The sequence below is a fragment of the Phaethon aethereus genome, assembly GCF_964289735.1.
Source record: "Phaethon aethereus genome assembly, chromosome: 17".
Lineage (NCBI taxonomy): Eukaryota > Metazoa > Chordata > Aves > Phaethontiformes > Phaethontidae > Phaethon > Phaethon aethereus.
In genome coordinates this window covers 9087618-9113583 of record NC_138593.1, presented here as the reverse complement: position 1 = coordinate 9113583, position 25966 = coordinate 9087618, and the positions used below count along the sequence as shown (strand labels likewise).

At 36.5% G+C, this 25966-nt stretch overlaps 1 protein-coding gene across 2 annotated transcripts in view; it reads right to left on the bottom strand.

Annotated features, from left to right (window-relative positions):
• Positions 1-25966, bottom strand: part of TXNRD2 (thioredoxin reductase 2) — a gene marked incomplete at its 5' end in the record, with an annotated part of 34141 nt that overhangs the window by 6962 nt on the left and 1213 nt on the right. Inside the window, 11 exons of one of the 2 annotated variants that reach the window (XM_082007641.1) lie at positions 4737-4873; positions 13577-13751; positions 16287-16378; positions 16755-16774; positions 21406-21476; positions 21995-22057; positions 23055-23133; positions 23970-24044; positions 24356-24500; positions 25117-25165; positions 25863-25936. In XM_082007641.1, coding sequence (XP_081863767.1) covers positions 4737-4873; positions 13577-13751; positions 16287-16378; positions 16755-16774; positions 21406-21476; positions 21995-22057; positions 23055-23133; positions 23970-24044; positions 24356-24500; positions 25117-25165; positions 25863-25936 — 980 coding nt within the window. The remainder of the gene's footprint in view (positions 1-4736; positions 4874-13576; positions 13752-16286; positions 16379-16754; positions 16775-21405; positions 21477-21994; positions 22058-23054; positions 23134-23969; positions 24045-24355; positions 24501-25116; positions 25166-25862; positions 25937-25966) is intronic. The other variant, XM_082007642.1, reaches the window with a different exon arrangement.

Below are 25966 nucleotides of genomic sequence, written 5' to 3'. Positions count from 1 at the left end.
AGGGGCATGAAAAGCATTGCTGTTGGCAAATGCTAACTTCCTGCAAGTGAAGGAATGGCATGATAGCAGGATATGACCAGGACATGCTCTGGTTCAAACCATGAAGCCTGGCTACTTTTTATATCCAAACAGGACTACACAGTGTGCCAGAATCCCAGTTTTGAGTGCTGGCACAATACCACTGGAGCATCAGAATTCCAGTGCTAGTTTTAAGGAAGCTGGAAATTTTTGCAAATTGAAGTAAGATATTTTCTAAGGAATTCATTGAAGTCTGAGGAAAAATAGTCCATGTAAGTTAGTAAGATCTAACAAACTTCAAAAATCTGGTAAAAAACATTATCGAAGAGTTCATCCAAGACATGTCATCAAGATGCTTGTCTGAGATGAGGAAAGAGGTCACAAATCTAGAAGGAATGATGTCAAGACAAGAAAGGTGTAACTGGTGTGACAACATAGGCTGCTTTATAAAACGTGTGAAGTTTTGATTCATACAGGTCCTATTTACATACAACCCTTGCCACACTCCTGCAAAGCTCCACCTGGAGGTAGTCATCCAATAAGCCCTCAAAAACAGTCTTCAGCAGACAATAAACCAAGGATGATCCACCACACACATTCAAGTTTTTCAAACTTTTTTTTCATTATCCTAAAGTTTTTTAGCATTTACTGTAATCCATTCCTCTTTCCCAGCTCATCTTTTCTGTATGTTGCTAGATAGATTCTGTACACGGTATTAGCTACCATTTACTTCAGTACACGTAACATATCAATTAACTGCATATTAATATGCTTTTATCTGTATTAATAACCACCTAAGTTAAAACATCCATGAAAAAACCAAACTGAAACAACATTATGTCTAACCTGGTAACAGAAGCTACAATTCTAATTGTTAATGAAGACTAACCTATTTTTACCCACAGCTCATGACAAATCACAAAACTGCAAGTCTATCCCTTTTCCCCCCCTTAGATCCATCAAGTCATGGTTTTTCAAATGCAGCACTTTGACTTTCAAGTCTGTAAATGTCATTTACTAGATGAAATTTGCCATTTGTTTTTTCTTATACACATTTGCCTGAAACATGGGTGCCAATCATTTCTGTAGCAGGAAATACAGATGTTGTTTTGGCATTCCAGAAATGAATAGAAGATTGGAACGAGAGATAAAATTGTGAAAGCACTGCCATGCATTCCATAAAACCCAACTAATTACCAAAACATCCATGCAGATAAAGCCCAATTTCTCATAAACAATGACTTAAAGACCTTCCTTGGTAAATATTTGAAATGAACATTCACTTTGCAGTCATGTGTAGAACTACTCTGCTGATTATTATGGATAAGAATTGTTCATACGAATCCTCCAATGTATTATACATTTAAAAGAGATGGCTCCTAAGAGAGTTTAAAAAGCTTTGAAGTAATGTGTATTTGTTCTAACACAACTCTTTTTGGTCTTATTTCTGTTCAAAGCAATCATACTGTACATTCCACTTTCTCTACACATCTTTGTTATAACACCCTTTGAAATATGACAGATGTATAGTGGCATGACCATATGATAAACCTCCTTCTGAAAGAACTTCTTTATAGTGTGTGCCATGCAAGAATACTACTGGAGGAAGAATTTTAACACAGAGAGTTTATATCAGCGGAGGGGTTGGGGGGAATCAAACTAAAACTCCAGCTTGATCTTCCTCATCCTAATTTCAGAAGATGAAATTGCCTAAATGCAATTTCACCTGTCAGTTGAAAATAATATTTAGCCAAAGCTTGAAAAACTTTTTTTGAGGGTAGACAAACTGACTGATCTCTGGAAGGTTTTTTTTTTCCCCCCTTTTCTCCAAATGAACAACTTGGATAACATTAGGATTCCATTTGCTATACAAGGGTGCAACAAGACACCCATGCACACATAGTTTCCCATTTGTGCAAGCTGGGTATGACTCCCAAATGAAAACAGTCATTCTGAGCATATCGGGAAACTCGCCTTTCCCCCCTCTCTCAGTCCCCTTCCATCCAGGGCACTGAATTAAAACAAAAAAGGTACTTCTTGCTATTTGGTAGCAATTTAGTGTCTATTCAGTGTGGTGGGGTAAAGGAGGGAGGAGGAGGGCTTGAGAACTACTTGCAAAGGTATGAGCAACAGCACTTTATGGTAGTAAAGAAGCTCTGACAGGGAGAGAACTGAGCAAAGAGAAATCCTCAGCAGGAACACTGGAGGAAAAAAAAAAAATCTTATTCTTATAAACAATATTAGGGATCACTAATGCTCATTCACAGGAAACAAGATTCCCTTTCCTGCGCTCTTTTGGTAGTTCTCACCCAGAAAGTATCATACTCCAAGTTCTACAGCTTTGTGATTCTTAGCAGGATGCACTCATGCCAATGAAATTTATTATCTAAATTAATTCTTTAAAAGAAAGACAAAATTAATTTAAGTATTCAAATAAAATAAACTTTATTGCTTAGCAAGTAGAATTACATGGTTCACATTGTACTGGAGTCAGATAAGATAATGGCAATAATTCCTTCTATCTTTAAACTCTGTAAATGTGTAAGTACTATACTGTGATTTCTTTAAATCCCTATATTGAGTCCAATATGCAGATAAAAGCTTAAGAGAATATTTCTACAGAGCACTGATTTAACTCTTCAGTTTTTTCGCAGTTGTACACTGGACACAATATAAAACTGTGTTGCTGTTTTTAACGCTTACATTTAGAAGCTCTATGGAACAACTCAAGTTCAAAAATCTGTACTAATAAGGACAAAAGCAGGAAAAGGAAATCCAAGTTTTAACAACAAAATGAAAATGACAAATAAATGAAGACCTGATTTTTTAGATCCAGAGTAGGAAAGAGGAGAGCATCCTGCCTCTAACTTTATATTTCTTACTTAACTAAATACTCAAAGGGCAGAATACAAAAAAGCACCCAAAAGGAAATGACTTGCCCAAAATAACACTGCAGATTGGCAGCAAAATGAGCAACAGAATCTAAGGCCCTGCCAGCATTGCCTCTAACAACTGCTTCTTGGATGAAATTAAAAAGAAAAGTTTGGAAAGCAGGAGGCCAACGAAGGCATATATCAGAACAAGCAGGTGTAGGAGGTCATTGTGAGCAGAAAGAGGACTTCAGGAAATATCCCAGAGCAAGAAGTGACAAATGCAGAGGGAACTTGTATGTGAAATGAGAAAAAAAAGAGAGGGATTGTACATAATCCCAAAGCTCTGAGTGACTGGACAGGACAGAGAAGCTGTGGAGAATAAGAAAAAAAAGGAGAAATAGCTGAGCAGGAAAGAGTTTTAAAGGAAATGGCAAGTCATTTGTGTGAAGATGGAGACAGACAGGAAGAAACACATGTCTACATAGAGGGGAAGAGGTCAGGAATGGTCAACAGATTTATGAGATTTAAGTGTCTCTGGCAGAGTCCAGTCAGAAATCTGCAGGGCTATTCCCAAGACATCATGTAACCTGTTACCTCTCTTCAAAAACTCAGAGCACCTGTAGGGTTTATAAATTTGAGAGACCTTTAAAAGATTTTAAACATGGCAGAATGAGAAATCTTTTAAAGGTCTCTCAAATTATACTATATATGGTGTTTTGATATTGCTACAGTATTTACATTTACCAGACTTTTAAAACAGATGTCTTCAACATATCAAAAGCAATCTTGATAGGAAGGCATGTGCTCAATTCCATGAAGTTAACAACAGGTGAGAGAATTCTGTATCTTACAGTGCCCAGCCTCTCTTTTCGACATATTGACCAAATTTTTCAGGAACAGCCCGCAGCTGATGAAAACAACCTCCTGTAACTGTATAGTTCAGAATCCAGACAAACATTATTTTTTATGAAGACAACATATTTGAAGATGCCCAACTTACAGTAGATACTTGGAGTTCTTCTGTAAACTGAAAATCGAGGGATTGAAAGTATTTGAGAGCACTTTGATCAGGACAAGACAGTCTGGTCATAGATAACTGTAGATTATCAATAGCACTAGATTAAGGCCACAGAATTCTGTTTTTGCATCTATAATAAATAAATTATTTTGCTTAAGTTATAATGTCCTCTCCTTAAACAAACAAACACACACACACACACACACACACACAAAAAACACACACCCTGTGCCCCACACCTCATGTTTACTTGGTATAATCATTCACAAATCAGGAACAGAAGTCAAATGCATTTAGTATTTGCAGCAATTACTTTTTCCTATTCTAGAGGAAGATACTTCGTCAGAAGCATTTTGTGTCAGGGAGCAGAAATGCTGTCTTGTGACTAGTCTCAATTAAACTCCAAAATACTAAAAAAGGAATTACAGAACTTGTCACGGTCATTCCCAGTAAGTATATTCAACTCCAGAAGGTAAGAACTGCTTTCACTCAGCATTCACAGGCAGTATGAAGTCATACATCTGAAGTGATAAAAACATTATTGGAAAGATAATTGAAGTGATAAAGACATTATTATTAGCCTCTGACCAATGATGCGTTCCTTGATAAACATCAGTAATAATCTCTAATGCTGAGATACTTCACAAGAACCATGTGAAGGAAATTATTGACCCAGGTGGCTGGCATAAACATTACAGCTCTGCAAAATGAAAAAGAGCAAAACACTAAGATATATGCTAGAGTATGACGACATCTGGGGACTAGTTATTAGTCAGGAACAAAGTCGGCTTCCTGTTATTGTAAAATAGTTTATGTAGACTCAGTACCTCTGTTATGTCTCCAATTGCATAAATGTGAGGAACAGAAGTAGCTTCACGGGCATCAACAATGATCTTTCCAGTTTCAGAATTAGTTTTCACTCCAACTGTCTCCAAACTGAGAGTTTCAGTGTCAGGGGCTCGGCCTTAAGGAAAAAAAAAAAAAGATTAATGTAAAAACTATTGGAAAACTTCAGCAGTGTTAATCTAAAAGGCTAGCATCCTCTGCTGTAGGTTTCCAAGAACTTTGTGCTGTTTGATAGTCCAAGTAGAAACACGACAAAACTTATCTCGTACTGAAAAAGCTGTAAGGGTGGAAAGAGTGGATATGAATTTCTTTGTGAAAGGAGCTCTATTACTATTACCTTTGCTCAGAATATTTCAGAGAAAGTTATCCTTTAAAAATGCGCAGGACAACATCCAGTGCAAAAAGTGCAAAAAACACACGGTGTAATATTTACTGCAAATTCTAAATTCAGTTTCCTAATGTAGTATGACTGCAAATTCTAAATTCAGTTTCCTAATGTAGTATGAATATACATATAGTAACTAAGCAACTTCTATACTGAAAATGTCCAATAAACATTATCAATACTAACAAACAGCCTGTTGTACACACTTGCGGATAAAAAAATATTAATAATGCTGTTCAGTGTTGAACATTCCTGAAGTCCTCTTTTCTTGTTATCTGATACATTTATGTTAAAGCTTCTTTAGTTTCCTCAGCTTGGATGAAAAAGTTTACCAACTTTGCTCTCAAGTCTTTAATGCTGAGTTATTTAGCTCAAACTCTGTATTTGAGCTATTTCTGTAGGGCTTGGAAACACCATTCCTAGAGTTTAGAAACACTATTTTAAATGGATTCAAAAATAAATGAGGCAAATTCTACCAAGCCTAGATTTTATTACAGTTTCCTCTCCCAACAATTTTAAATTACCTCATCTTTAAAAAAATGTATTTGTAGTGTTTTCTGCATAGAGTTACCACTTAGACCACCAAAGTCTTGATAACATTACATTGAGCTTTCTATAGAGTATCTGACAAAGCAATTCCTGACCCAGAAATTGGAATCTTAAATCCCACCCAATTTTTCAAATGTATTTGAAGTTTAATAAGCATAGTGAAATTATCAAGCACTCCCAACATTTGTAGGGACACACAGCATCACATAGAAAAGATTACCTGCATATATCCAAATGAAGGAAATTTTATAACATTGCATCCATTTTTAGAGGCTATAACTGAATACGGATATATCTATACCTACATATATAGGTCTCCTTTGTGTGAGTCATGATTTTGTGTTTGATGTTAATACAGAGCTATAGCAAAGCAAATCAAAAAGGGAAATGTGTTTTCATTACAAAAACAAGCTCTTTGATGTTAATGTAGGAAATTATTAAACAAAAGGAAAACCTGGCTTGTCAATACAGACCTAATTATATGTAAACATATGATTCACAGCTTTTTACATCTGCCATATAGCCAGGCCCCCCAAACAATGTCACATCTGAATGCCTCTGTGAAGACTTCTGTGTATTAATTTCATCTGGTGAAACCAACACTTCCTCTGGGAGTACTGACTGAAGCTGTCGGCACTTGGCTATCTGTCTGTCTTCCCTTCTGTTGTCCCCATGGGATGTTGATCTGCTGTTCCTTCTCTGCCCCCTGCTCACCAGTCCTGATGCTATCAGGCAACAAAAATAATAAACCTCCAGGACCTTATCTTGGCTCGGATGTGAAACAACTTCCTACCGTTGTATTTCTTTGTGTATTGAGAGTAAAGCCTGGATATTCTGCAAATGGACAACTAATGGGGTTTTCTAGCTTCCCCTTTTTCCTGCCAGGCAGAGCCAAGAGAAAGCTTAGCACGCAATGGCAGGCACTGAAAGAGGAAAAAAATAAAAACTGTCAATAGAGTCATTTAAAGACCTGTGACAACAACAGCTGAGTTTATCAAATCTGCAGGATAACACTTAACCTTTCAATTCCAGTCTATTTTAACATGTGTACAGCTTGGTATTAATAGCTGAGAGTTATAAAAAGTGTGTTGCTACTCATAGTGAAATTTTTTGCTCAACTTTACTGCCTAAATATTATTGCTGAAAGCAAAACCAAAACTTTAAAAAACTGAACTGAAGATTTATTGGCCTTTAGTCCCATGCTGGCTCAGCTCCATAAGCCAGAATTACACTTACTGATCTTGCTTCACCTCAAATTCAGTAGCTTAGGTTCATGATTATTCAATGTGTCTTGTTAAGTTTTAATGTCAAATTGAGTAAATTCTGGTATTTCCCAACATTCCCTTACTTGTATTATAGAACCAGTTCTCACCATATCACAGTAGTATTGGATCAGAATGACATCTGTTTCATACCCATAACTCCTAAGTTTTTTACATTTACAGCTTCAAGAAAGCATGAGTTTACAGTTTATTTCTAGGATCCAGAGGGCAATACAAAATTATACCAAATCCTACCAGGCACACACCACAGAGATGTCCCCCCGCCCCCAAAGCCAGCACATGTGCTTTTAGTTTGAAGATGTTCACTGCCTGAAACTGCCACAGAATAAGGAGTGTGTGATTGTATAAGAGACAAGACTGCATTTAACTTTCATTCAAAACAGCAAAATATTATGTCAGATATCTAGAAGAAAGGTGCCAATTCAAATCTGACCCTTAAAAAGGTTACCTGACTCGTGCACTTTCAATACCACATCATAATCTCCTCTTTAACAGACCCATACAATAACCACACATCTGTGAAAACCACACAGATGCCTGCTTTCAGGGCCCACCCCCACTTGCTTTTAACTTTAAAAGAAAAACCAGATTTTTCATCTGTTTTTGTAAAATCTAACAACATGGCTTCCTAAGGGGGCTGCCAGCCAGCTTGTCACACTGCCAGCCAGTGTGACAAGAGACTGGATAAAGCACCCATCTTGGTTATGTGCTAGGCTGGCATTTCTGTCCCATCATCTGCTGAGGGCCTCTGGTAATCACACTTGCACACAGAATAAGGTAAATGCAATAATAGGTTGCTGTGACCTTCAGGTGCAGCACCTTCAACAGTGGAGACTGAAGCAGCTAAACTGAGAAGAAACCACAGGAATAGGCATAGTCAAGCAAGTAGCAGCAGTGAGTGAGTGACAGCATACTCTTGCTTACAGTAAGATTTCCCAGGGTTATAAAGGTGCAGCTGACAGCAGAATTTTATAATGGGTCTTCTGCAGTTTCTTAATCACAGAAGCTGGAATGTCTGTTTAACCCGCCAGCATTTGAAAAATCCAAACTAGAGCCAACCAAGCATTTTATTATCAGGCATGATACTGCAGATGACGACTGTGGCGATACTGCAGGGTGACAGGATGGTTCTTCTGGCATAAAACTTAAGCCTGATAACATTCTCCACTTCTTCCCTATACATTGGCATTTTGACACATCACTTCAGAACTTTGCCCAATCCAACCTCAGTTTGACCTTAATCAAAATCTCATCTGTGTTCCCAGTCTTGGTACTCTCTCTCATCTTGTTCTGGGTGCCTGACACAAACCCCAAATTCGTTTCTAGACCACTACCCTTTCCTCCTTCAAATCCCTCCTCAAAACCCACAAGGTGTTCACTAAAACATAGCTAGCTGATAATGACTAATAAAGACCAATTCAGTGTAACTAATGTTCAGTTTACAAGAAAATATTGAATACAATAACTAGGGTAAAAAACGTTCAGAACCCTTACCACATTGATAGCAGCATGCACCAATTTTACAAGGATGTTTTTGAACATTTCATTTATTACTGATAAACTTTCAGCATGCCTGCCACAACTTGAAAAAGATCTGCCTCTTAGTCAGTGCTAGGGCAGTAATTGGTTCTTTGCCAAGTCTTCTAAGCTGTACTATTTCTTGTAGCATTGACTAGTAATACTTATTAAACAGAGTCATCATCTCAGGAGAGAGTTTGTGGCAGCCATGGTGCAATCAGTAAACATCTGGGCATCACCATCACTGTACATCTGAAGTTACTTGTGTCTGGAGACATGTCACTTTGGTCCTACTCAAACAACAACAACAAAAAAGCAACTCCAAGTGACATGCAACCAAATGAAAACCTTACAGCATGTCACAGACTTCTAACAATTCTATTTGTTTTGTTCTCAAGGTCCTGTACAAGGTAAAGTGGGATGGAAACACTTGCTGAGAAGAAAGCCACAGTTCACCTTTACATTAATTCTCCCACACTAAGCTTGCTTTAACCAAAGGTTTTTGTACACCCTTAAAGGATGGCTCTGCAATCTCAAAAACCAGTACCCAACCATGATTCCCAAGTGAGGTCATTGGCTTCAATCTCCTAGACACTTATGGATGAGCAGAACCTGTATTCTGTAGAAAATGTCACAGTAATTATACTGATTTCATTAAATTATTTTGGAGCATTTTCCACCATTTTTTCATTTATTTATACCACCACTCAAGTAAAGGCTAGCTACCACCAATCAACTCAAACAGCACGTTATAGTTCTGAATCCAAAACATTCTCTCACATGCAGATTAGAGGCATAGCCTAGCATCTAACTTTTCCTCAACATGAAGAATGGATTTTTGTAGTTACAAGTTGGTAAAATAAGAAGCATAAAATAAGAGCTACACTCAAAGTTTATGTGTGGGTTAAACAGAAGAAGGAAGAAGTACCATCTAGGCCTCTTTCAATGCAAACAAATTACTAAAACATTAAAAATAACCCTGTTGAATAAAGTCTGACTGAATAGCATTAAAACTAGATATTGGGAAAAAAACTGAAAGTACTGGCTAACATAATGGGAATGGCAATTTTCATTAGGACTGCAGAGAATTAAAATTAATGAGACACACACACGGGAAGTTCAGAATGAAGACCCAGAGCCTCAGCAAACCACATCACATTAGCACTAACAGTTGTCTGAGATCAGCCAAGGTGCATTATGTTTCTCTGAACAGTTCAAAGGTTAAAAACTGGATGGCAAGATTTTGTTTGCATAGACAAATCTAAAGCCCATCCTCTTTTCTATAGGGGCTGGCAGAGATATGCGCACTGGAGACCACAGCAATATTTTACCATATGGGACTTTTCAAAGAAAATCTCCAAACAAAATTTCTGTTTTCTTAGTTAATCCAAACTGATTTGGTCGTAAGACTTGAAGAAAACTACTATTAAAAACATGTTATGTACCCTTTCTTGATATTGAACAGTGAGAATCTTCTTTTACTGCACTACAAAATAAATCTGCCAAGCATCCAGTCTGACACAAAGAACAATATGTTTGATAGCACATGATGTGCAACACCTGACACCTGTTCAGCTTTACACTGAGATAAAATTGTAATTCCCTTCTATAGCAAAGATGATATTCAAAGATACAGTGGCTTTCCTCTAAGCTTATGAATGCAAAAGAACTTGAGAATGGTTGTTCCACTGCTCTCAAGGAGAAAACTCTTTTTGTAAAGCTAAACTTAAAATCTGTTGCTGGTCATTGCTCTTTATGTTAACAATTTACTAGCACACTACCTCACTTTCTCTGTCAAACTAATTCCAGGATATTTTGTAAACACCTGCTTAGTTTAATCATCAATTCAGTGTTGCTCCTCCACGCAGTAAGACCCCATTAGATATGTAGTAACTCAGTATCTTTTCTAAGGATTTTGTGAATAATCATATTCCAGTTACAGCAGTGATCTTTTGCCACGTATTGCAAATTCAAATGGAAATACTACTTGCCAATTCCTTTTATATATTAGCTGTGATGCAATTGCAGCATTCAATCCCCAGGATTCAGTCCTCCAATAGCTGAAACCAACTCACCCTACAAAGCGTGACTGACCTCCTGCAACTTTGCCCTCCAGCTCAACAGTTGCATCTGTTTATAAAGGTATCAATCTCTGCCCTTTTCTTTGGATGAAGACCCTATGTTCAATCTGTACATGCACACATTTACCATTGCTTTGTAGCTCAGGTATATTAGGCACCCAACATATAAATTTTTTGTGTGTCCCTGAAGGCAGGGGGAATACTGTATAATAATAAAAGTTTATTGGTTCCATATTAAACAAAGAAAACCAATCTCAAAATCTTATAATTTCAGGAGAATTCTCACAAAAGCAGAAGACAGAGCACTAGTAAGAGACAGACATTACAGGACTAGACAGGCAGAATCAAATAAAGGTCAAGAAAGAGCTGTTTCACTGAGCTAGAACATAACAGTATAGTCACACAGCAAGGCAACACAGGTCCATCACAGCTACTTACAAAAGCTTTGGATTGAAACCTTTAAATTACATTAAAAAGTATCAAAATGGGGGGGAGAGGGGCTGTGCCTCAAATACTTTGTCTGGTTCAAAAAAGCTGCTAGAAAAGCAGAGAGCATTGTGCCTGCTTTTATTGGCTTACCCATACAACAAGCAGAAAATTACACATTCCAAAAGATAAACAAAACTGTTCATAGAAACACAATGCAAATTTTTGTCAAAGGGCCTACATTAAGAGGTAATACTGTAGCTTACCAAAATTAAACTATGTCCCACTGTCAGTAAATATTTTTAACATTATTCATAAAATCCTATAAAAATTCCACAATGCACTTATAAAAATTAAGGAAATATCTACTATAATTCAGGCTACAATTAGTTAACAATAGCAGCTGCTTTTTAACTAACTCTACAAGCTGACTTTCTTCAATCAGTATTGTAACTGGCACATCTGCAGACAGGAAATCCTCAACACTACCAAGCTTCCCAGCCTATTATCTGAGACACCTGGTGTGGGTGTGTTGATACAGAGCAAAACAATGAATCATACGGACTGCACATCAATTAACCAGCTTTAACTGTTAATGTGTTTATTCCTTAAGGGTGGAGTGCCAATTAGAACACTGAAAAAAAAAGGTAAACACAAAACCCCCAAACCCTCAAGCTGTTCATTTTGCAGTTTCTAGATATGGATTATAACTCAAATCTATGACAAAAATTATAATACATGTAGTTCTGTATCAAAATGGTGAGTAAAGTCACATTAACACTGAGTTGCAACAGTATATCATGCAACCTTGGTCCATTATAATTAACACTAAACCAAGATTTTTTTTCTTATTATTTCAATTTCATAGCTCTTTTTTCCATCTTGGACAAAAGTAAACAAACTGACTTGACATTTCACAGGTGTGGCTCCACCTCAGTGTACTTTTACCAGAAAGCTTGAGAAAAATCAAATACAGCATTTAGAAACCCACTTTTTGGAAACATTTTCATCTCACCTCATGATTATTATTTTACAGTTTTTAGGATTGTCACATCTCTGGATAGCATGACCTTTTTTGCTCTTGGCCAGCACTAGTGTCTTTGAGTGGTTTTGGTGAGCAAAACCTATTATTACAGGCTGCTTCCACAATTTATAGAAGCCCATAGCACTTCTAAGAGAATAGTAATCGCAGTAAGCGAAAGAAAAAGTTTGTCACAACACACAACGTGCACTCTGGGGTATTAAGAAGATGTAAAGCTGACTTAACCAGGGGAAAGGAACAGGACAACAGATTTAGTCCATTGGACAAAATACAAAATGCTGTAAATTATCTATTCCTGTTTCCTGTAATGTATCTGTTCTACAACCACAATAACTTAACTTTATCTGTTATCAACAAATTAAAGAGTAACACTTCCCCACAACTCTAAAACAGTAGTGTCAGATAAAAAGAATAGCATAAAAATTAAGTAGTTAAAGGAATTGCTAAAGATGCTAAAGTAAAATTGATCATCCCTCTGCATCAAAACAGATTTCTTGGGCACTAAGTTTAAGCCTATTTACTTTGCTTGCCAGATATCATCTGCTTGCCAAATATCACTACTACCTTTAGTTATCCATTATTTAGCTAGAATTCCAGATACTCACAAAGCTTTATAAGCACAGAAGACAAGAGGTCTGCTATTCTAGTGGGCTTGCAGTCCATCTGACCCAGTATCAACAACTGAGGGCCAACACATAACAGCAACAAACGAGCAGCTTGGGGAGGCAATGCAGAAAGACTATTTTCATTCCTGAGGGCTGGAGCCTCGTACCATACATCATTTAGTGTGTTAATCCGTACAAGAAGTAGCATTTGATTCAAAGGAGGCAAAAACCAGATTTAATTCCCATTTCTGGTGATTATGCTCATAGCCATTTGCCACAAAATTCTTTTAAGCTGATTTACTCTGACTTAGGCATCACATATCAGTTCTGAGGGGTCCGAGATGCATGTAAGTTCCTAAACAGATTTCAAAAAGCTCTAAAGTTCCAAGGTTCCCTGCAATGAGCTTGGATTTTTAGGGACAGTTACTTTTCTTTCTCTGAACTGGATGATGGCTGCAGTAACAAACTTAAGCAGCACAATTTAGAAAAATTCCTAGAAGAAACGGTAGCCTCTTGAACAGGATAAATAGGAACATGTAGTGAACAGCTTCATGAATACGTCAAAAGTATGCACTTACAGAACACTACCTACACCACAGAGGTTACTAGAATTCATGCTCTCACCCTCTAGTAAATGTGAGGAAGACTAAATGGTCTCCCATTTATTGCAGCTCATGCAAAAACAGCTACCACAGATTTCTTCCATTCACTGTACTTTTCATGTGTTTTTAGACTGTAAGTGAACAAGTTAGGCATGCAAGAAAAGAATTAAAAAACTATCAATGTTTAGGTCACTAAATATTTAACATTATTTAAAAAAAAAAAAAAGGAAAAAAAAGGAGGTGGCTGTTTGACCCCTTACAACATGATGAGGGGACTTCATTTGCAGAATGGAAAGCGTTGCAAATAAATGTTAACATAATCAAGTTTACCTACTGCCCACATCACTGTGTCAAAGGAATCGGTTTCTTCTGTGCCCAGTTCAGTATTTTTCCAGGTGACCTGCAATCTGTTGCTCTCCAATTTTTCAACTTTGGTTGGGAAACATCTCTTTAAAAATTTTGTGCCATAAGATTCCATGTGCTCAGTTACTAAAGATGCCATTTGCTGTTGAGTAAGGGAAAAAAATTGTTTATTCTTAGATATATGACCTTTTTAATGTAAAGCCCTCCCTCAGCTGTCTTCATGAAAATCCAGTACACTGTGCATTTCAAACATTCTTTGTCACTTAGTATGCATTGTTAACACATGATAATTTATTGAGCCACTATGACGTGCAACTCCATTCCAAGAGGCATCTACATCAGAACATTCAAATTATTTTCAAAAAGTAAAATAGTATATGAATAAAACAGTTGCTTTTGAATAATTCGATGCTTGCATTAATTCCCAAATATGCATCTAGAGCAGATTCAGTTTAACGTTACCATTTTCTGGCAGCTTGATGAGAATTAAATACTTTCATAAAGCTAAGGAAAAAAAATATTTCCCTTTGACATGACACCTGTCATTTCTCTGCAATGACTAAGAATCGCTAAGATTTCCTGGAAAGTTGTAGTACAAAAAGGAAATAAGGCTTTTGTCCTAAGAGCCTGTTTGAAGTAATGCCACACCAGTCAAGTAGTGAAGTGTCATACTGACAGGTTTATCCAAAGATGTCATTGCTCTTTGGACCACAGTAAATCTGGTTGCACTTTGTCAAAGAATATGTCTATTACTTAAAGGATATTATCACAAAATCACTCACACAGAATAGCTACATGCAAGCTTTCAGGTTACAAAACTTTATTTTTGAAGTTGATATTAAATAATATGAAGATAACAGCAGGGTTATATCTCTTCAGGAAAAAAGATAGCTCACTAAACAGCTTCCATCAGACTCAATGTGGCTACAGACTGAACATAATTATTTTATCTCTGTTAATACTTTCTTAACTTTGAAATGTCCGTTGTGCTCTTCCTGCCTACAAAGGATCAAGTTCTCAGAGAAAGCCCTACTGTCAGTGTTTTAGAAGTGCCACACACACACTCTTAACACTATTGCCTGCTTGCTCAGATGTCATACTGTTACAGGTGTAGATTTCTTCAATGATGAGTGCAAATCCCAAGACACATTCTTATACAATGTTTTGCAAACTCTAGTACACATACCACTAGTTTTAAAGAAGCCACTTCAAAGTGGGAGTGTCTGGCATGCAACCAGAAGCTGTCACTACCTGCAGTGGTACTTGTCACTGCTGCTTCTAACAGCAATACTCCCTCCTCAAAAACTGTGCTGTTACACTAGAAAATAATTTTCCTATACACCGTGTGTGCAAAGAAGTTCTTAAAAACAAGCCCATAGTTCTATCACTCTTTCATCAACTTTGGGCTGTAAATGTTTGCACTACTGCAATTAAGCATTAAAAAAACCCCCTAACTCATGATACCAGGAATAATTAAGTTAATGTGCTTTCATTCCCATTCTGAAAACACTATTTTCAAGTGATTAACACAACACTTCATTCTTAAGGCTGACATTTTCCAAAGTTATTTGCCTGAGAAAAAAAATTGTTGGAAACTTCAAAGAAAAAGTTCACTGCACGTGTGAGTGAAAACCCAGAACTCTCTCACTGTTTTAAGAACACTACAGAAACTTTTCCTTCCAAGTAGCATTAGCATCAAATCTTGCAGGGACAGAAGATTCACAGTCACCTTTAACATACTCTCCCTACAGATCTAGGGACCAAAAAGAGTATCAGGCCATCAGAGAGATCACCTAACCTGTAGAACAGAGGCTACAAACTCACATCCAAGTAACACCTTTACTGGATCCAGTAAATTGTCTTTAATGTAAACCTGCTATACTATCTTCTATTGCTTCTTTCAGCAGTTATACCTTTTACACAAATCCTTTTTTTGTTGCTGTTACCTTTTCTTGTTGTTAATTGCTTTTATTCTCTTCATACAAGAATGGGTTTCTGGCCAAAACTGTTTTCTGTTTTGTCAGAACAATCATGACCACTTATACTTTTAAATAAAACTCCTCAAAATCTTTCCCAATTTTGAAACACATTTTTTGCTCTTTAAATTACCCTGCCTGAAATTTTTTACTTTTGATTTTCTTCAGCTTAGGGTTAATAGTTCCACTGAAATAACTTTTTTCTTTTTTTTTAAACCTGGTTATAACCACCACTGTTTTGAAAGTGGCAAGGTCAAGATTTACAATTCCTATGTCATTACAAACTTTAAGCTTAGTGATTTATTTATATTCATCATGAACTCCACACTGAACTACTTCATATTAAGTCCAATAATTTATTTTAGAAGTCATTATCTGTAATTCCTAGAAATTCAGGATTATTTTAAAGAGACCGTCTAATGTTTTTAGCAGTGGCATAAATCCCTCCCCTGTTTCCCAACCTTGTCAATCTTGTTTTCAATTAAGCAGGAAGAAAAAAGAAAGATTTACTTTTCTGAGTACAGTATCAAGAGATATGATAGAAAACAAGAGCTAATATTTATTTAGTTTCTCTTCAGAAAGCACGTACTAGGAAATGTTTGGAGAAGCCAATGACACTTTTTCTTTAGGAGACAAAAATAATCAAATATATTTTTTAATATATTGGATATATAAGGAGATGTAAGATATTCCATACTCACCTGATCAAACCCACGAAGTGGGATGCTTCTCATCATGACTGTAGTGTCTAATCCAATGCCTGTTAGAAAACCAGCACATTCAAGTGAAACATCTGATGAAGCATCAGTTAAGGAAATATAAACAATAATTTCATATAAATGCAATATAAAAGGGTAGTATAAAAGTGGGCTTTTTACCTACAGATATCAAGTTCTCCTTACACAGACATCTTTAGCTTGCTTTTGTTGCATAGAATAAAACTCCAAAGCCTTAGAATATTTTCTTCATAGATAACATTGTTTTTAGGATCCTGAGAATCCATCTTCAGCTGACCTGAATTCCCATGATGCTACTGCATTGAAAACTATTACTATTCTATTACCAACTCAACTACAGGGCATGAGCAAAGGAATTCTGAAAATTGAGCTTTCATAGGAAAGGCAGATATGCTGCTTATAATCATAAATCACAGCTTTTTCAAAGGATACAGCTGGCTCCAACAACCAACCTGTTACATAAAAAGAACAAAGCAGTGGAATGAGCATACTTCTGCACAACCGAAAAATTTATTCTCTGAAGTATGTATCAAAATCAAAATTACAGGTTTGAGGAGTGGATCTGATGTTGTTAGATGGGAAGAAAGAGCATGGCTTGTCAACTCCAACAAAGACAACACTATAACATGTGGGTTTATGTTATTAACAGAATGAGAAAAGAACAGGCTTATAAGACATAAGGAATTGTTTTTATATTGTAAAAGACATTTGAACACATACTCTGAAAGATAAACTGAAGAAAGCCATGAAAAACTCAGAGAAACTAGCAAGGTTAAGCGGCATCACAAGTATTCCAACTGCGTTCTATGATGTTTCTCCATTGGTAACATCTGGAGCAAACATTGACAGGTTCTTCCCCCAGTGCCTATTGCTACTGATGCCTCATCTTTACAGGGCCTCTTGGCACCACTGCCTCTGAGACAGTAGGCAACATATAAACACACAGACATCAGCAGTCTTGTGGGAACTCAAGAACATCACCAAATTTCTAGAGGTATCTTAATTACTAAACATATATTTTAAATTATTTTTAAGAAAACTTAGGAAGATTATGAATTTCAAACGTGCTATCAAAGTAGATTACCGTTCCCAGTAATCCCAACATTTTATTCATTGCTAAATTTCATTTTGATTTATAAGCATCTGCTTTTTCATTATCTTATTTATCCAAATGCCAAATATTTGCCCTTCCTCTCTTTAAAAGTTTGTGTATGCAGTTATAGAAAATACGTTTAATAGATTTACTTAGCCTAGTATTTACCAAATACATCCATTTCAGATCTTAAATAAAACTCCAGCTCCCATTCTCCCCATATTTCACACCATTTCAACCAAGAATTTTAATTTATGAGGTGTTATCAGCTCTCCAGCACAGGAGTTTCCACGCCTGTCCCCAGATGCCCTATACACTGCAGCAGTCCTCTTTCTTCTGACCATATCCTCAGTTCCCTATGTCTGCTGAGTACACAAAAGGCAGAATGCTCAGTCACTGTTCCGGAGGTAAAAGTGGGTCCAACTGGCCAGTCACTGACACTCAGCTGCTGGACAGGCTGCATTCACATTCCTTTGCTGTTCATGTGTTATGCAGACTTGTTAAAATCTCACAGGTTGGAGAGGCATTACACATAATATTCCCACTTACGACAAAGGCTTTTGTTAAGTTTTTTAATTAGGGAAAAAAGCATCATTAGAGATCAAAATTTCTAGTTACTATGAGAACAGTGGAGAATGTTAGGCTCTTTCTGACTATGATTTTCATTTATGGAAATACATGCGTTATAAAAAACTTTCATCCTCATGCTTTATAAAGGACTTTTCATCAAAAAACAGCAACACAAAACCACAGCACTTGGAACCCACCTGAATATTTGGCACATTTTTTTGTTTCTTTTGGACTTTTTTTTTAAAGCAGATCTCTCTCATACTGCCATATTCAAAAGTTAAAAAAATAACTGGATTTTGGGGCATGGAAGTAGTAGTTTGCTAATTGCATTTTGGAAAGCTAGAAATTTAAAATTTACTTTAATTTAGAAATTTACTTTAAAGACTCAAAGTACAAACTCACATAATCACAGAGTTTAAATAGGTTGTTTAAAGTTAGGAGGATAAGCAAGGTAGCATAAGCTAATGCATAAGCATAAGTCACAGAATCTTATCGTATTCTTTTACCCATATCCAACCTTGTTTAATTGTTTTGAGGAAGATAAGTTTTATCCACACAAATGAAATGCCAGCAAAGAGAACAGTTGCACAGAAATAATCCACTGAGTAAAGACCTTTTCATTCAGCAGTTGTGCCTCCATTCATTAAAATACTTTAAGCAACAGAACAAAACTATTCTGACTAAACATGCTTCAAACAAGTGAAAATTCAAAGTAGTCAGATCACAGGAAGGAATACATTTGAAATATCAACCTGTGGCCTACACAACCCACACTTTGCTTGATCCCTGGCCAAAGTAGCATACGCTAGTGTAGTGCTTCACAAAATAAACATAAACCCTTAAATCTGTGGAAAAACACACACAAACTGAAGGCCACCACAAAGTGGTGCAGGCATTGCAGCCTCTTTATAAGGAGGTATCATTCATCAATTTTAACTAAAATTTAAAAGCAATGATCCACCCTGTTACCAGGAAAACTACTGGTATACACACTTACAAAGACAGAAATGTGTTTCACAGAAGGACGTCAAGAACCTTAGGAAATTAAAATATTTTATATGTAAACATGTATGACAACTAAAAACAAATATTAGAGACATGATGGATCTCTGCAGACAGCAAATTTGGCTTATCTTTTTGGCCTGCCACTGACTAGCTAGCCCTAGGAAAGTTATTCTTCCACAATATTGCAAGAGAGAAACAAGTCCAATATTTGGAAAGTTCTTCATACACAGTCTATCCTATGCTAAGATAGCAGAGCAAAATAGTAGGTCAAACACTGGCTTGTGGACTATACTTTACCCTAAACCAATCTACACCATTGCCTAGTTCTAACAGAGATGCTTTTACACTTCTGAAAAGTGCAGACATGGGGGCTGCTGCTCTGCAAACCCCAGGGATTGCAGAGTCAGTACAATGTGTGTTTTCTCACAAAAGACACTAGATAACATCCATCTATCCTATAATAAAAACATACAACTTCTGAAGGTGTACAGAGAATAGGCTGAGCTAAAGAGATTAAAATCTGCTAGTGTGGGTTTTATGTTTGGCGAACAATTTAACACAGTGGGAAATAAATTCTAGTATTAGGACATCTGATTCATCTGTGAATGGATGGTTACCCCCTCTTTTAGCATGTAGCTCCTGGGAAGTGCTGCAAAAAAACACACACTGCCCATAAAGAGATATCTACTGGAGATTCACAGGGAACAGAATGAGAATATTTGTAATTTGGGCATATGTTTGCCTTTTTTTATTTCATTAAATGAAAAATAGATGCCAGCTGGCACTCATTCATAGTATCAGCAGCACATTATTCACAATTTCTTCTACAAACTAAAGGGTTCCTGGGCATTGTCAGTGTCTAATAGAACATCTAAGAGAACAGAACCTAACCTCCTTCACACCTGCTCAATCTCTCACTCATTCTGAACGTATTTCAAGGCATCTTTTCTAATTCACTCTGCCAAACCCCTTCATCTCAGTAGTGAGAATTTCTTCACAATGTTTGTATATCTAAGGGACTTTTAAGTTGGTTAGCAGTTTGCTTTTTTTTTTTTTTTAATATGAATAACTGCAGAACTGACAGTTCTATAACCTCCAGGCATGTAATTTGTAGCTGAGATATGTACATTTGGAGAGAGAGAAAAGAAAGAATAAGTACAACACAGCTCAGACTAAAAACAAAAGGTGTTAAACTGAACCTTGGGAATATTTATAATAGAAACATATCCGACAGAAACAAACCTTTAACAACTCCCTCCTTCATTTGCTAGGACACAGCCTGATAAAGCACAGAAATGCTACTGTAGCCCCTGCAGGCTTATTTTGACTAAATCTCAGGAATGCAACACATAAACACTAGACTCCCACATTACACTGTTACAACTTGCATTAGCAGCAACTGGACAAAAGCCACATTTTCACAGAAACATCTTAGAGGGATAAATCTTATGTTTAATTTTTGTGTGGGGTTTTGGTGGTTTTGTTTTGTTGGTTCTTAAAAAAATAAATTTCCTCGCATAAATCATGTTCTCAAAATTCAAGAGGTGACTGTTATACTACAAACAAAGCAAATTTACTTTCCTTTTTAAACTGTACCGAGGAGCCTTGTTTATCTATTTGATGTTTAGCTTAACACAGTACATATTTTATATTAGAAAGTCACAGCCATGAATGGAAGCTCTGTTTTCTTTCAAAACACCAGTATTATAGTTTCAAGCCTCCTTTTCTTATATATACTTTGCTTTTTCTAGAATTGCTCAATAGAGAAAAGAAAAAAATAGTATTATCTGTCTTTCATGCTAGCAGATGTGCATTTCCTATCACAACTGTTTGCATCAGGAAATTGCTCTGTAGTGCAATGCTGACTCAGAATCTTACTGTGCTATGTGCTGTAAAAAAAATATCACTATGGCATTTTAGTATTTCAGTTAAACAATAGCTCCCAAAGCATAAGAAAAGGCAAAAGTAACCCAAATGTCTCATCGTATTTTCTTTTGTTATCAGAACTGCCACCACTTAAGAGAACATAAAATTATGTTGGAGTTTCTTTCCTAGTTGAAGAGCAATTTCACATATACCAGTAGGAAAGAATAGGGACAGTACAACCTTCGTTTAAGTTTATGCTGCCCTCTTGTGACTTCCATGTATAATTGCTACAGCCAAAAAGTCACCTTAACCAGATGGTGAAAATTCATATTTAATTTGATTTTATACAGGAATTGCATTGGGGGGGGGCATATCTATTAGTTACTAATGAAGGTTGGTAGTGTGATGTTGATGCATAGCTAAACAAATTCTCAGAAGGAAAACCAAAGGACAGAAAAATTGGTGTATAAAAGGCAATTTTGAACATTTTTCACCTTGCCATAAAGTAAGAATGCCAGCATCTATTAAAGCCATGGTAATGTAACTTACGTTTTTCCAGGAGATTCTTTTAACCAGAATAGATCATCACTTGTGATTCCATACTCCAGTGCACCTGCAATCTATGAACACACAGGTAAGATCCTGAATTTACAGTGCAAGTCCTGGCAGCAAAGAAAGCTAATAGACACTTGGGCTGTATTAGCTGAAGTATAGCCAGTAGACCAAGGGGAATATATCTTGGCTTGCCCAGATATGTTATCCAGTCTCCATCTTTGGAGATTTTCAAAACCTGCCTGCAAAAAGCCCTGAGCAACATCATCTGACCTCACAGCTGACTCAATAGCTGACCCCAACCTCCTTGAGCAGAATGTTGAACTAGATGACCGCTAGAGATCGCTTCCAACCTGAATTATCCTACAGCTCTAAGCAACATATTAAATTGATGCAAATTGTTTTCTATGGAAATGTTTTTCTGAAAAGCCTGTGTTTTATATAAAAGATAATTTTTCACGATACAAGCACAAAAATCTCTTATGTGTTACTTTATATTTACATTCTTTATCCTCCAAACATTCATCATTACCTGCAACAAAACCAGTAAAGCCACTGGAGTTGTCATATGTCAAGTGTAACTTACATGCATAGGGTATTTTGGTCTCCCTCCAGTAGCAATGACAATATTTTCTGCAGTGACAATAGTCTACAAACAAAAATACAAAATCAAAATCAAGCATTTGAAATTCTTTTATCTGTCTTCAGGTTTTACCTATGTACAAATGAGTGATAAATGAGAAAGCTGGCACTATCATCTGCTATTTAGATGACATAATAATCAGCAATGCATTAAAAAAAGGATGCAGATAAAATAAACCAATAAATGCAGAAGTTTCTCCTATACATTCTTTATCATTTTTTTTTTAATATTAAGCTTACAATTGTTCCTATACTGGACAAGATTCTGATGACTACTTGGAAGCAACAGTTGTGTACAACCGGCTGCTTTTTAAAATCAATTTTTGCTTCAGACAAAACACATGGAGATCACAGCAAGTGAATTCTGTCTCTCAGGTCTGGAGTTAAACTACCTCAGAAGTGGCATGTTTTTAGAAAATGCTACGTATCTACCCACAAAATTTTTGCTCTCTCAAGCTGATATTAACCAGTAACATTTTATAATTATCCTCAAAGAGGTGTTAAAAATGCATGTTAAATATGCAAAAATGGCTACCATTCTGTTACATGACCCAGTTGCTTGAAGTTGCGCATTCAGTAAAATGGCCTCCCACACACAATTTTGTAAGGGTACTTAGCTTTCTAATACAATTCATCTGAAAGAGGAAAACATCTCAGACTGATCTGATGCCCAGAGCAATAAAGAGATGTTGATCGTCTTTACATGTCTGTAAGCATCTGTCAAAGCAGTATGACTCTGACCAAATAATCTTTTGTCTCAGCATTTCTGTCTCCAAACAAAAAGTAATGGCATCTAACTGACAGGTTAAAGATTAGAGATTCAGCAGGCAACAGTCAAGTTCATAAACATGTTCTCTAGGTGGAAAATGCAAATCTCCCTCACCAAAACAACACTGAATACCTAAAGCAATTTGCAAAAGCTCCCAGTTGAACTGAAAACCAACACATGAAGACCTGAAATGTTTGAAGTGAATGGTACTGCAGAAATCAGCACAGCAGCTCACCTCTTTACCTGCTTTTGTTAAACCACGGATTGTATGTGGATCAGAAAAACTCCCCTTCATGTTGAAATATTTCACCTTCCTGTTTACAAGAAAACAACAACATAAATGCATACTTAATGAATGAAACACAATCAGCTACTTTTTCTGTATCTGAGGTGTTAAAAAGGATAGCAAACAGGCTTAGAAAAGTGAAAGGAAGAAAGCATCTCATTTAATAGGATTGTTTGCAGCTCTGTCACATAATTTAAGTCACTTAATTGTTGTGTCACAGTTAAATCCTCTACACAGCAGAGTACCTAACCTTGTAACATGCTTTGGGATCAGGTTATTGACCTCTTCAAATGATATGATATCCACTAGTCATTGCATTACTATTACTATCTATAACATTACTAGTACAATGTCCATTTAAGAGCACACAAAAGTGACTTAGCAGGAGTCACAAGACTAAATTGTCTACTAATATAATTTTTCTATAAAAGGAACTGCATGCTGAAAAACTTGGAACCACTTCTGCATTGAAAGCAAAAAAATCAGCTGCTTTTGTATAGTGTTAGCTGTAGGCTTGTATGGCATATAGATTTTGGTGGACAAGCTTAAAATTATCTTGAGAAAACCGGATTGCTTCATATTAATGCAAAACCTCTCCAGATTAAAGAGAGCTTTCCTTGATCACTACACTGTTAGAAAGGTTTCACATATGGTCACCTTCAACCACTATTTCCCAGAAAAGAAAAGGAAGGGGGGGCAGAAATCACTTACATGGGCAAGGACATTTACAGTCCTAGGCAGAAAGGACTCAGAAACTCAAAATACTGGCTCTAGTGAGAAACTCTAAAGGCAATTCAGCAATTCTACAAGGAGAAAGAGCTCCTTGACTGTGAGAAAAAAGATAAATTTCAAAATCTTATTTACTTGTCTTGTAGTTGCACTCTGTGTCCCCAATTCAAGGATTTCACATAATTCTGGACAGCTTTTGCCATCACAGACCTATCACAAAACAAGCAAATGAACATGAAGTCATCACATTACAAATTCAAATTATGCAACTCAAAGATATAGGCAATTGCTAGAAATTAGGAATGTTCTACAGTTATAAAAAAAGTAAATTATCAAGTCCAAATTAGCATAATATCTGCCCCAATAAACCAGTAAATACAGTTTTGTGTTTTAAACAAAGAGCAGTCTAAAAAGCTTCATGCAATATTTACTTCCCTAACTGTCCCTAAATATCACACCAACTGGGAAAAGCTGTTACACATTTGCAGCACATAGGAGTGGATACGGGCAATAAACTTTACCACGTATGATCAACAGGTTGGGCTATATTCCAGCCATAGTGTTGAGCATCTTTAAGGGCACTCCCTAAAAGAGCTGCTTGATGCATAAGCTTTTTAGGAATGCAGCCAACATTCACACAAGTTCCACCAAGTCCCCATTTGGTTCCTTCAGGGGGGAAAAAAAAGAAAGGAAAAAAAGGAAATGCATCAGGTTAGTGTAACAACGCAACTGGGTTACTTACATGCAATTAGTTAAAAAGATCTGAAACAACACACCGTTTACTATCTATCTCCTACGGATCAGTTTCTAACCCTGCTTATGTTTGTCTGTTTTGATAAAAAACATCTCTGTCTATTTTTCTTCTAAAATTCAAACCATCTCAAGACATTTCTCAGAGCTCTGAAGATCCAGTTACTACACATTCACACTTGCTTATTTGCATTTGCAGATTTTACATATTGTACATGAAAAGCCTCAACATGATGCAATTCATCATTTTTAGAAATTGTAAATGACATTTTGACAGAGACAATATTCTCACATATTTAAGGCCAAAGCCCACTACAAATGGTAGCACCAATCTAAGCACCTTAATGTGCAGGGAAAGCAGGCAGACCTGGGACATCATTGGAAGGAATGAGCACTACAGCAAGCTGGGCTTAAGGGCTTTTACTACAAGCAAAGCAGGCTTTGGCCATTTTGCTGCCTGGAGCAATCTGCTTACCTAGAAAACCATTTTATACACATGTCCAAATATTATCCTAGTATTTCTCTTCCATACCTTGTGGAGAAGGTTCCACATAATCCAAAATAGCCACTTTCCTTCCAAACTGAGCAGCTTTAAACAAAAAGCAAGACAAGGTATTTAGAGGAGGGAGAAACACACAAACCCAAACATTTTTAGTAGCTGAGGTACAGATTAAGTGTACAGGAGATGACGGCTGGTAGTTTATACTAACTCAAGATGCCAGACTAGGCACCCAGGCTGTCTATGTAGTCAGCAGATTCTCCAGAAAGCACTTAATAACCCAGACTAGAACCTCCAGCTTCCACCGACACTAAAAATGCAATTTGACCCCAAATGACATGTTTAAGAACCTTGTGGGTTGTTGAGCACATTATATTGAGTTACAAAGGGGCAAAGTTCTCTACAGCAGTTAAACGGTTCTTGGAAACAGTCTGAAGGGACTGTTGTTTTAACACATAACCAAGAAACAGTATAATTTTAAAAATACAGTATCTATGGAGGCACTCAGAGTATTTTACAATAACAGTGAAATAAAAGCTTATTAGATTTTGCCATGACAAAATAAATATTTTTTAAAAGTTAATAAGATAGCCAAACAAGATCACCCCGCCCAAGGGTGTGAATTAATCTGCAGATTAATTGCATGGAGCCGAGTTAATGATTAATGTGCAGGGACTGAAGTATACTATGTTACTTAAAAAGCTTTAGCATTACCAGTAACACTTAGCTTCCATAAACACCACATAAACTAAAACAAAACTTTTGTTATTTATTTATACACACAAACCTTCTTTTGCACAAGCAAGGCCTCCAGATCCTCCACCAATTATCAGAAGATCATACTCATTCTTTCCTGTGAAGAGGATGTGAAAAAAGAAGGAAA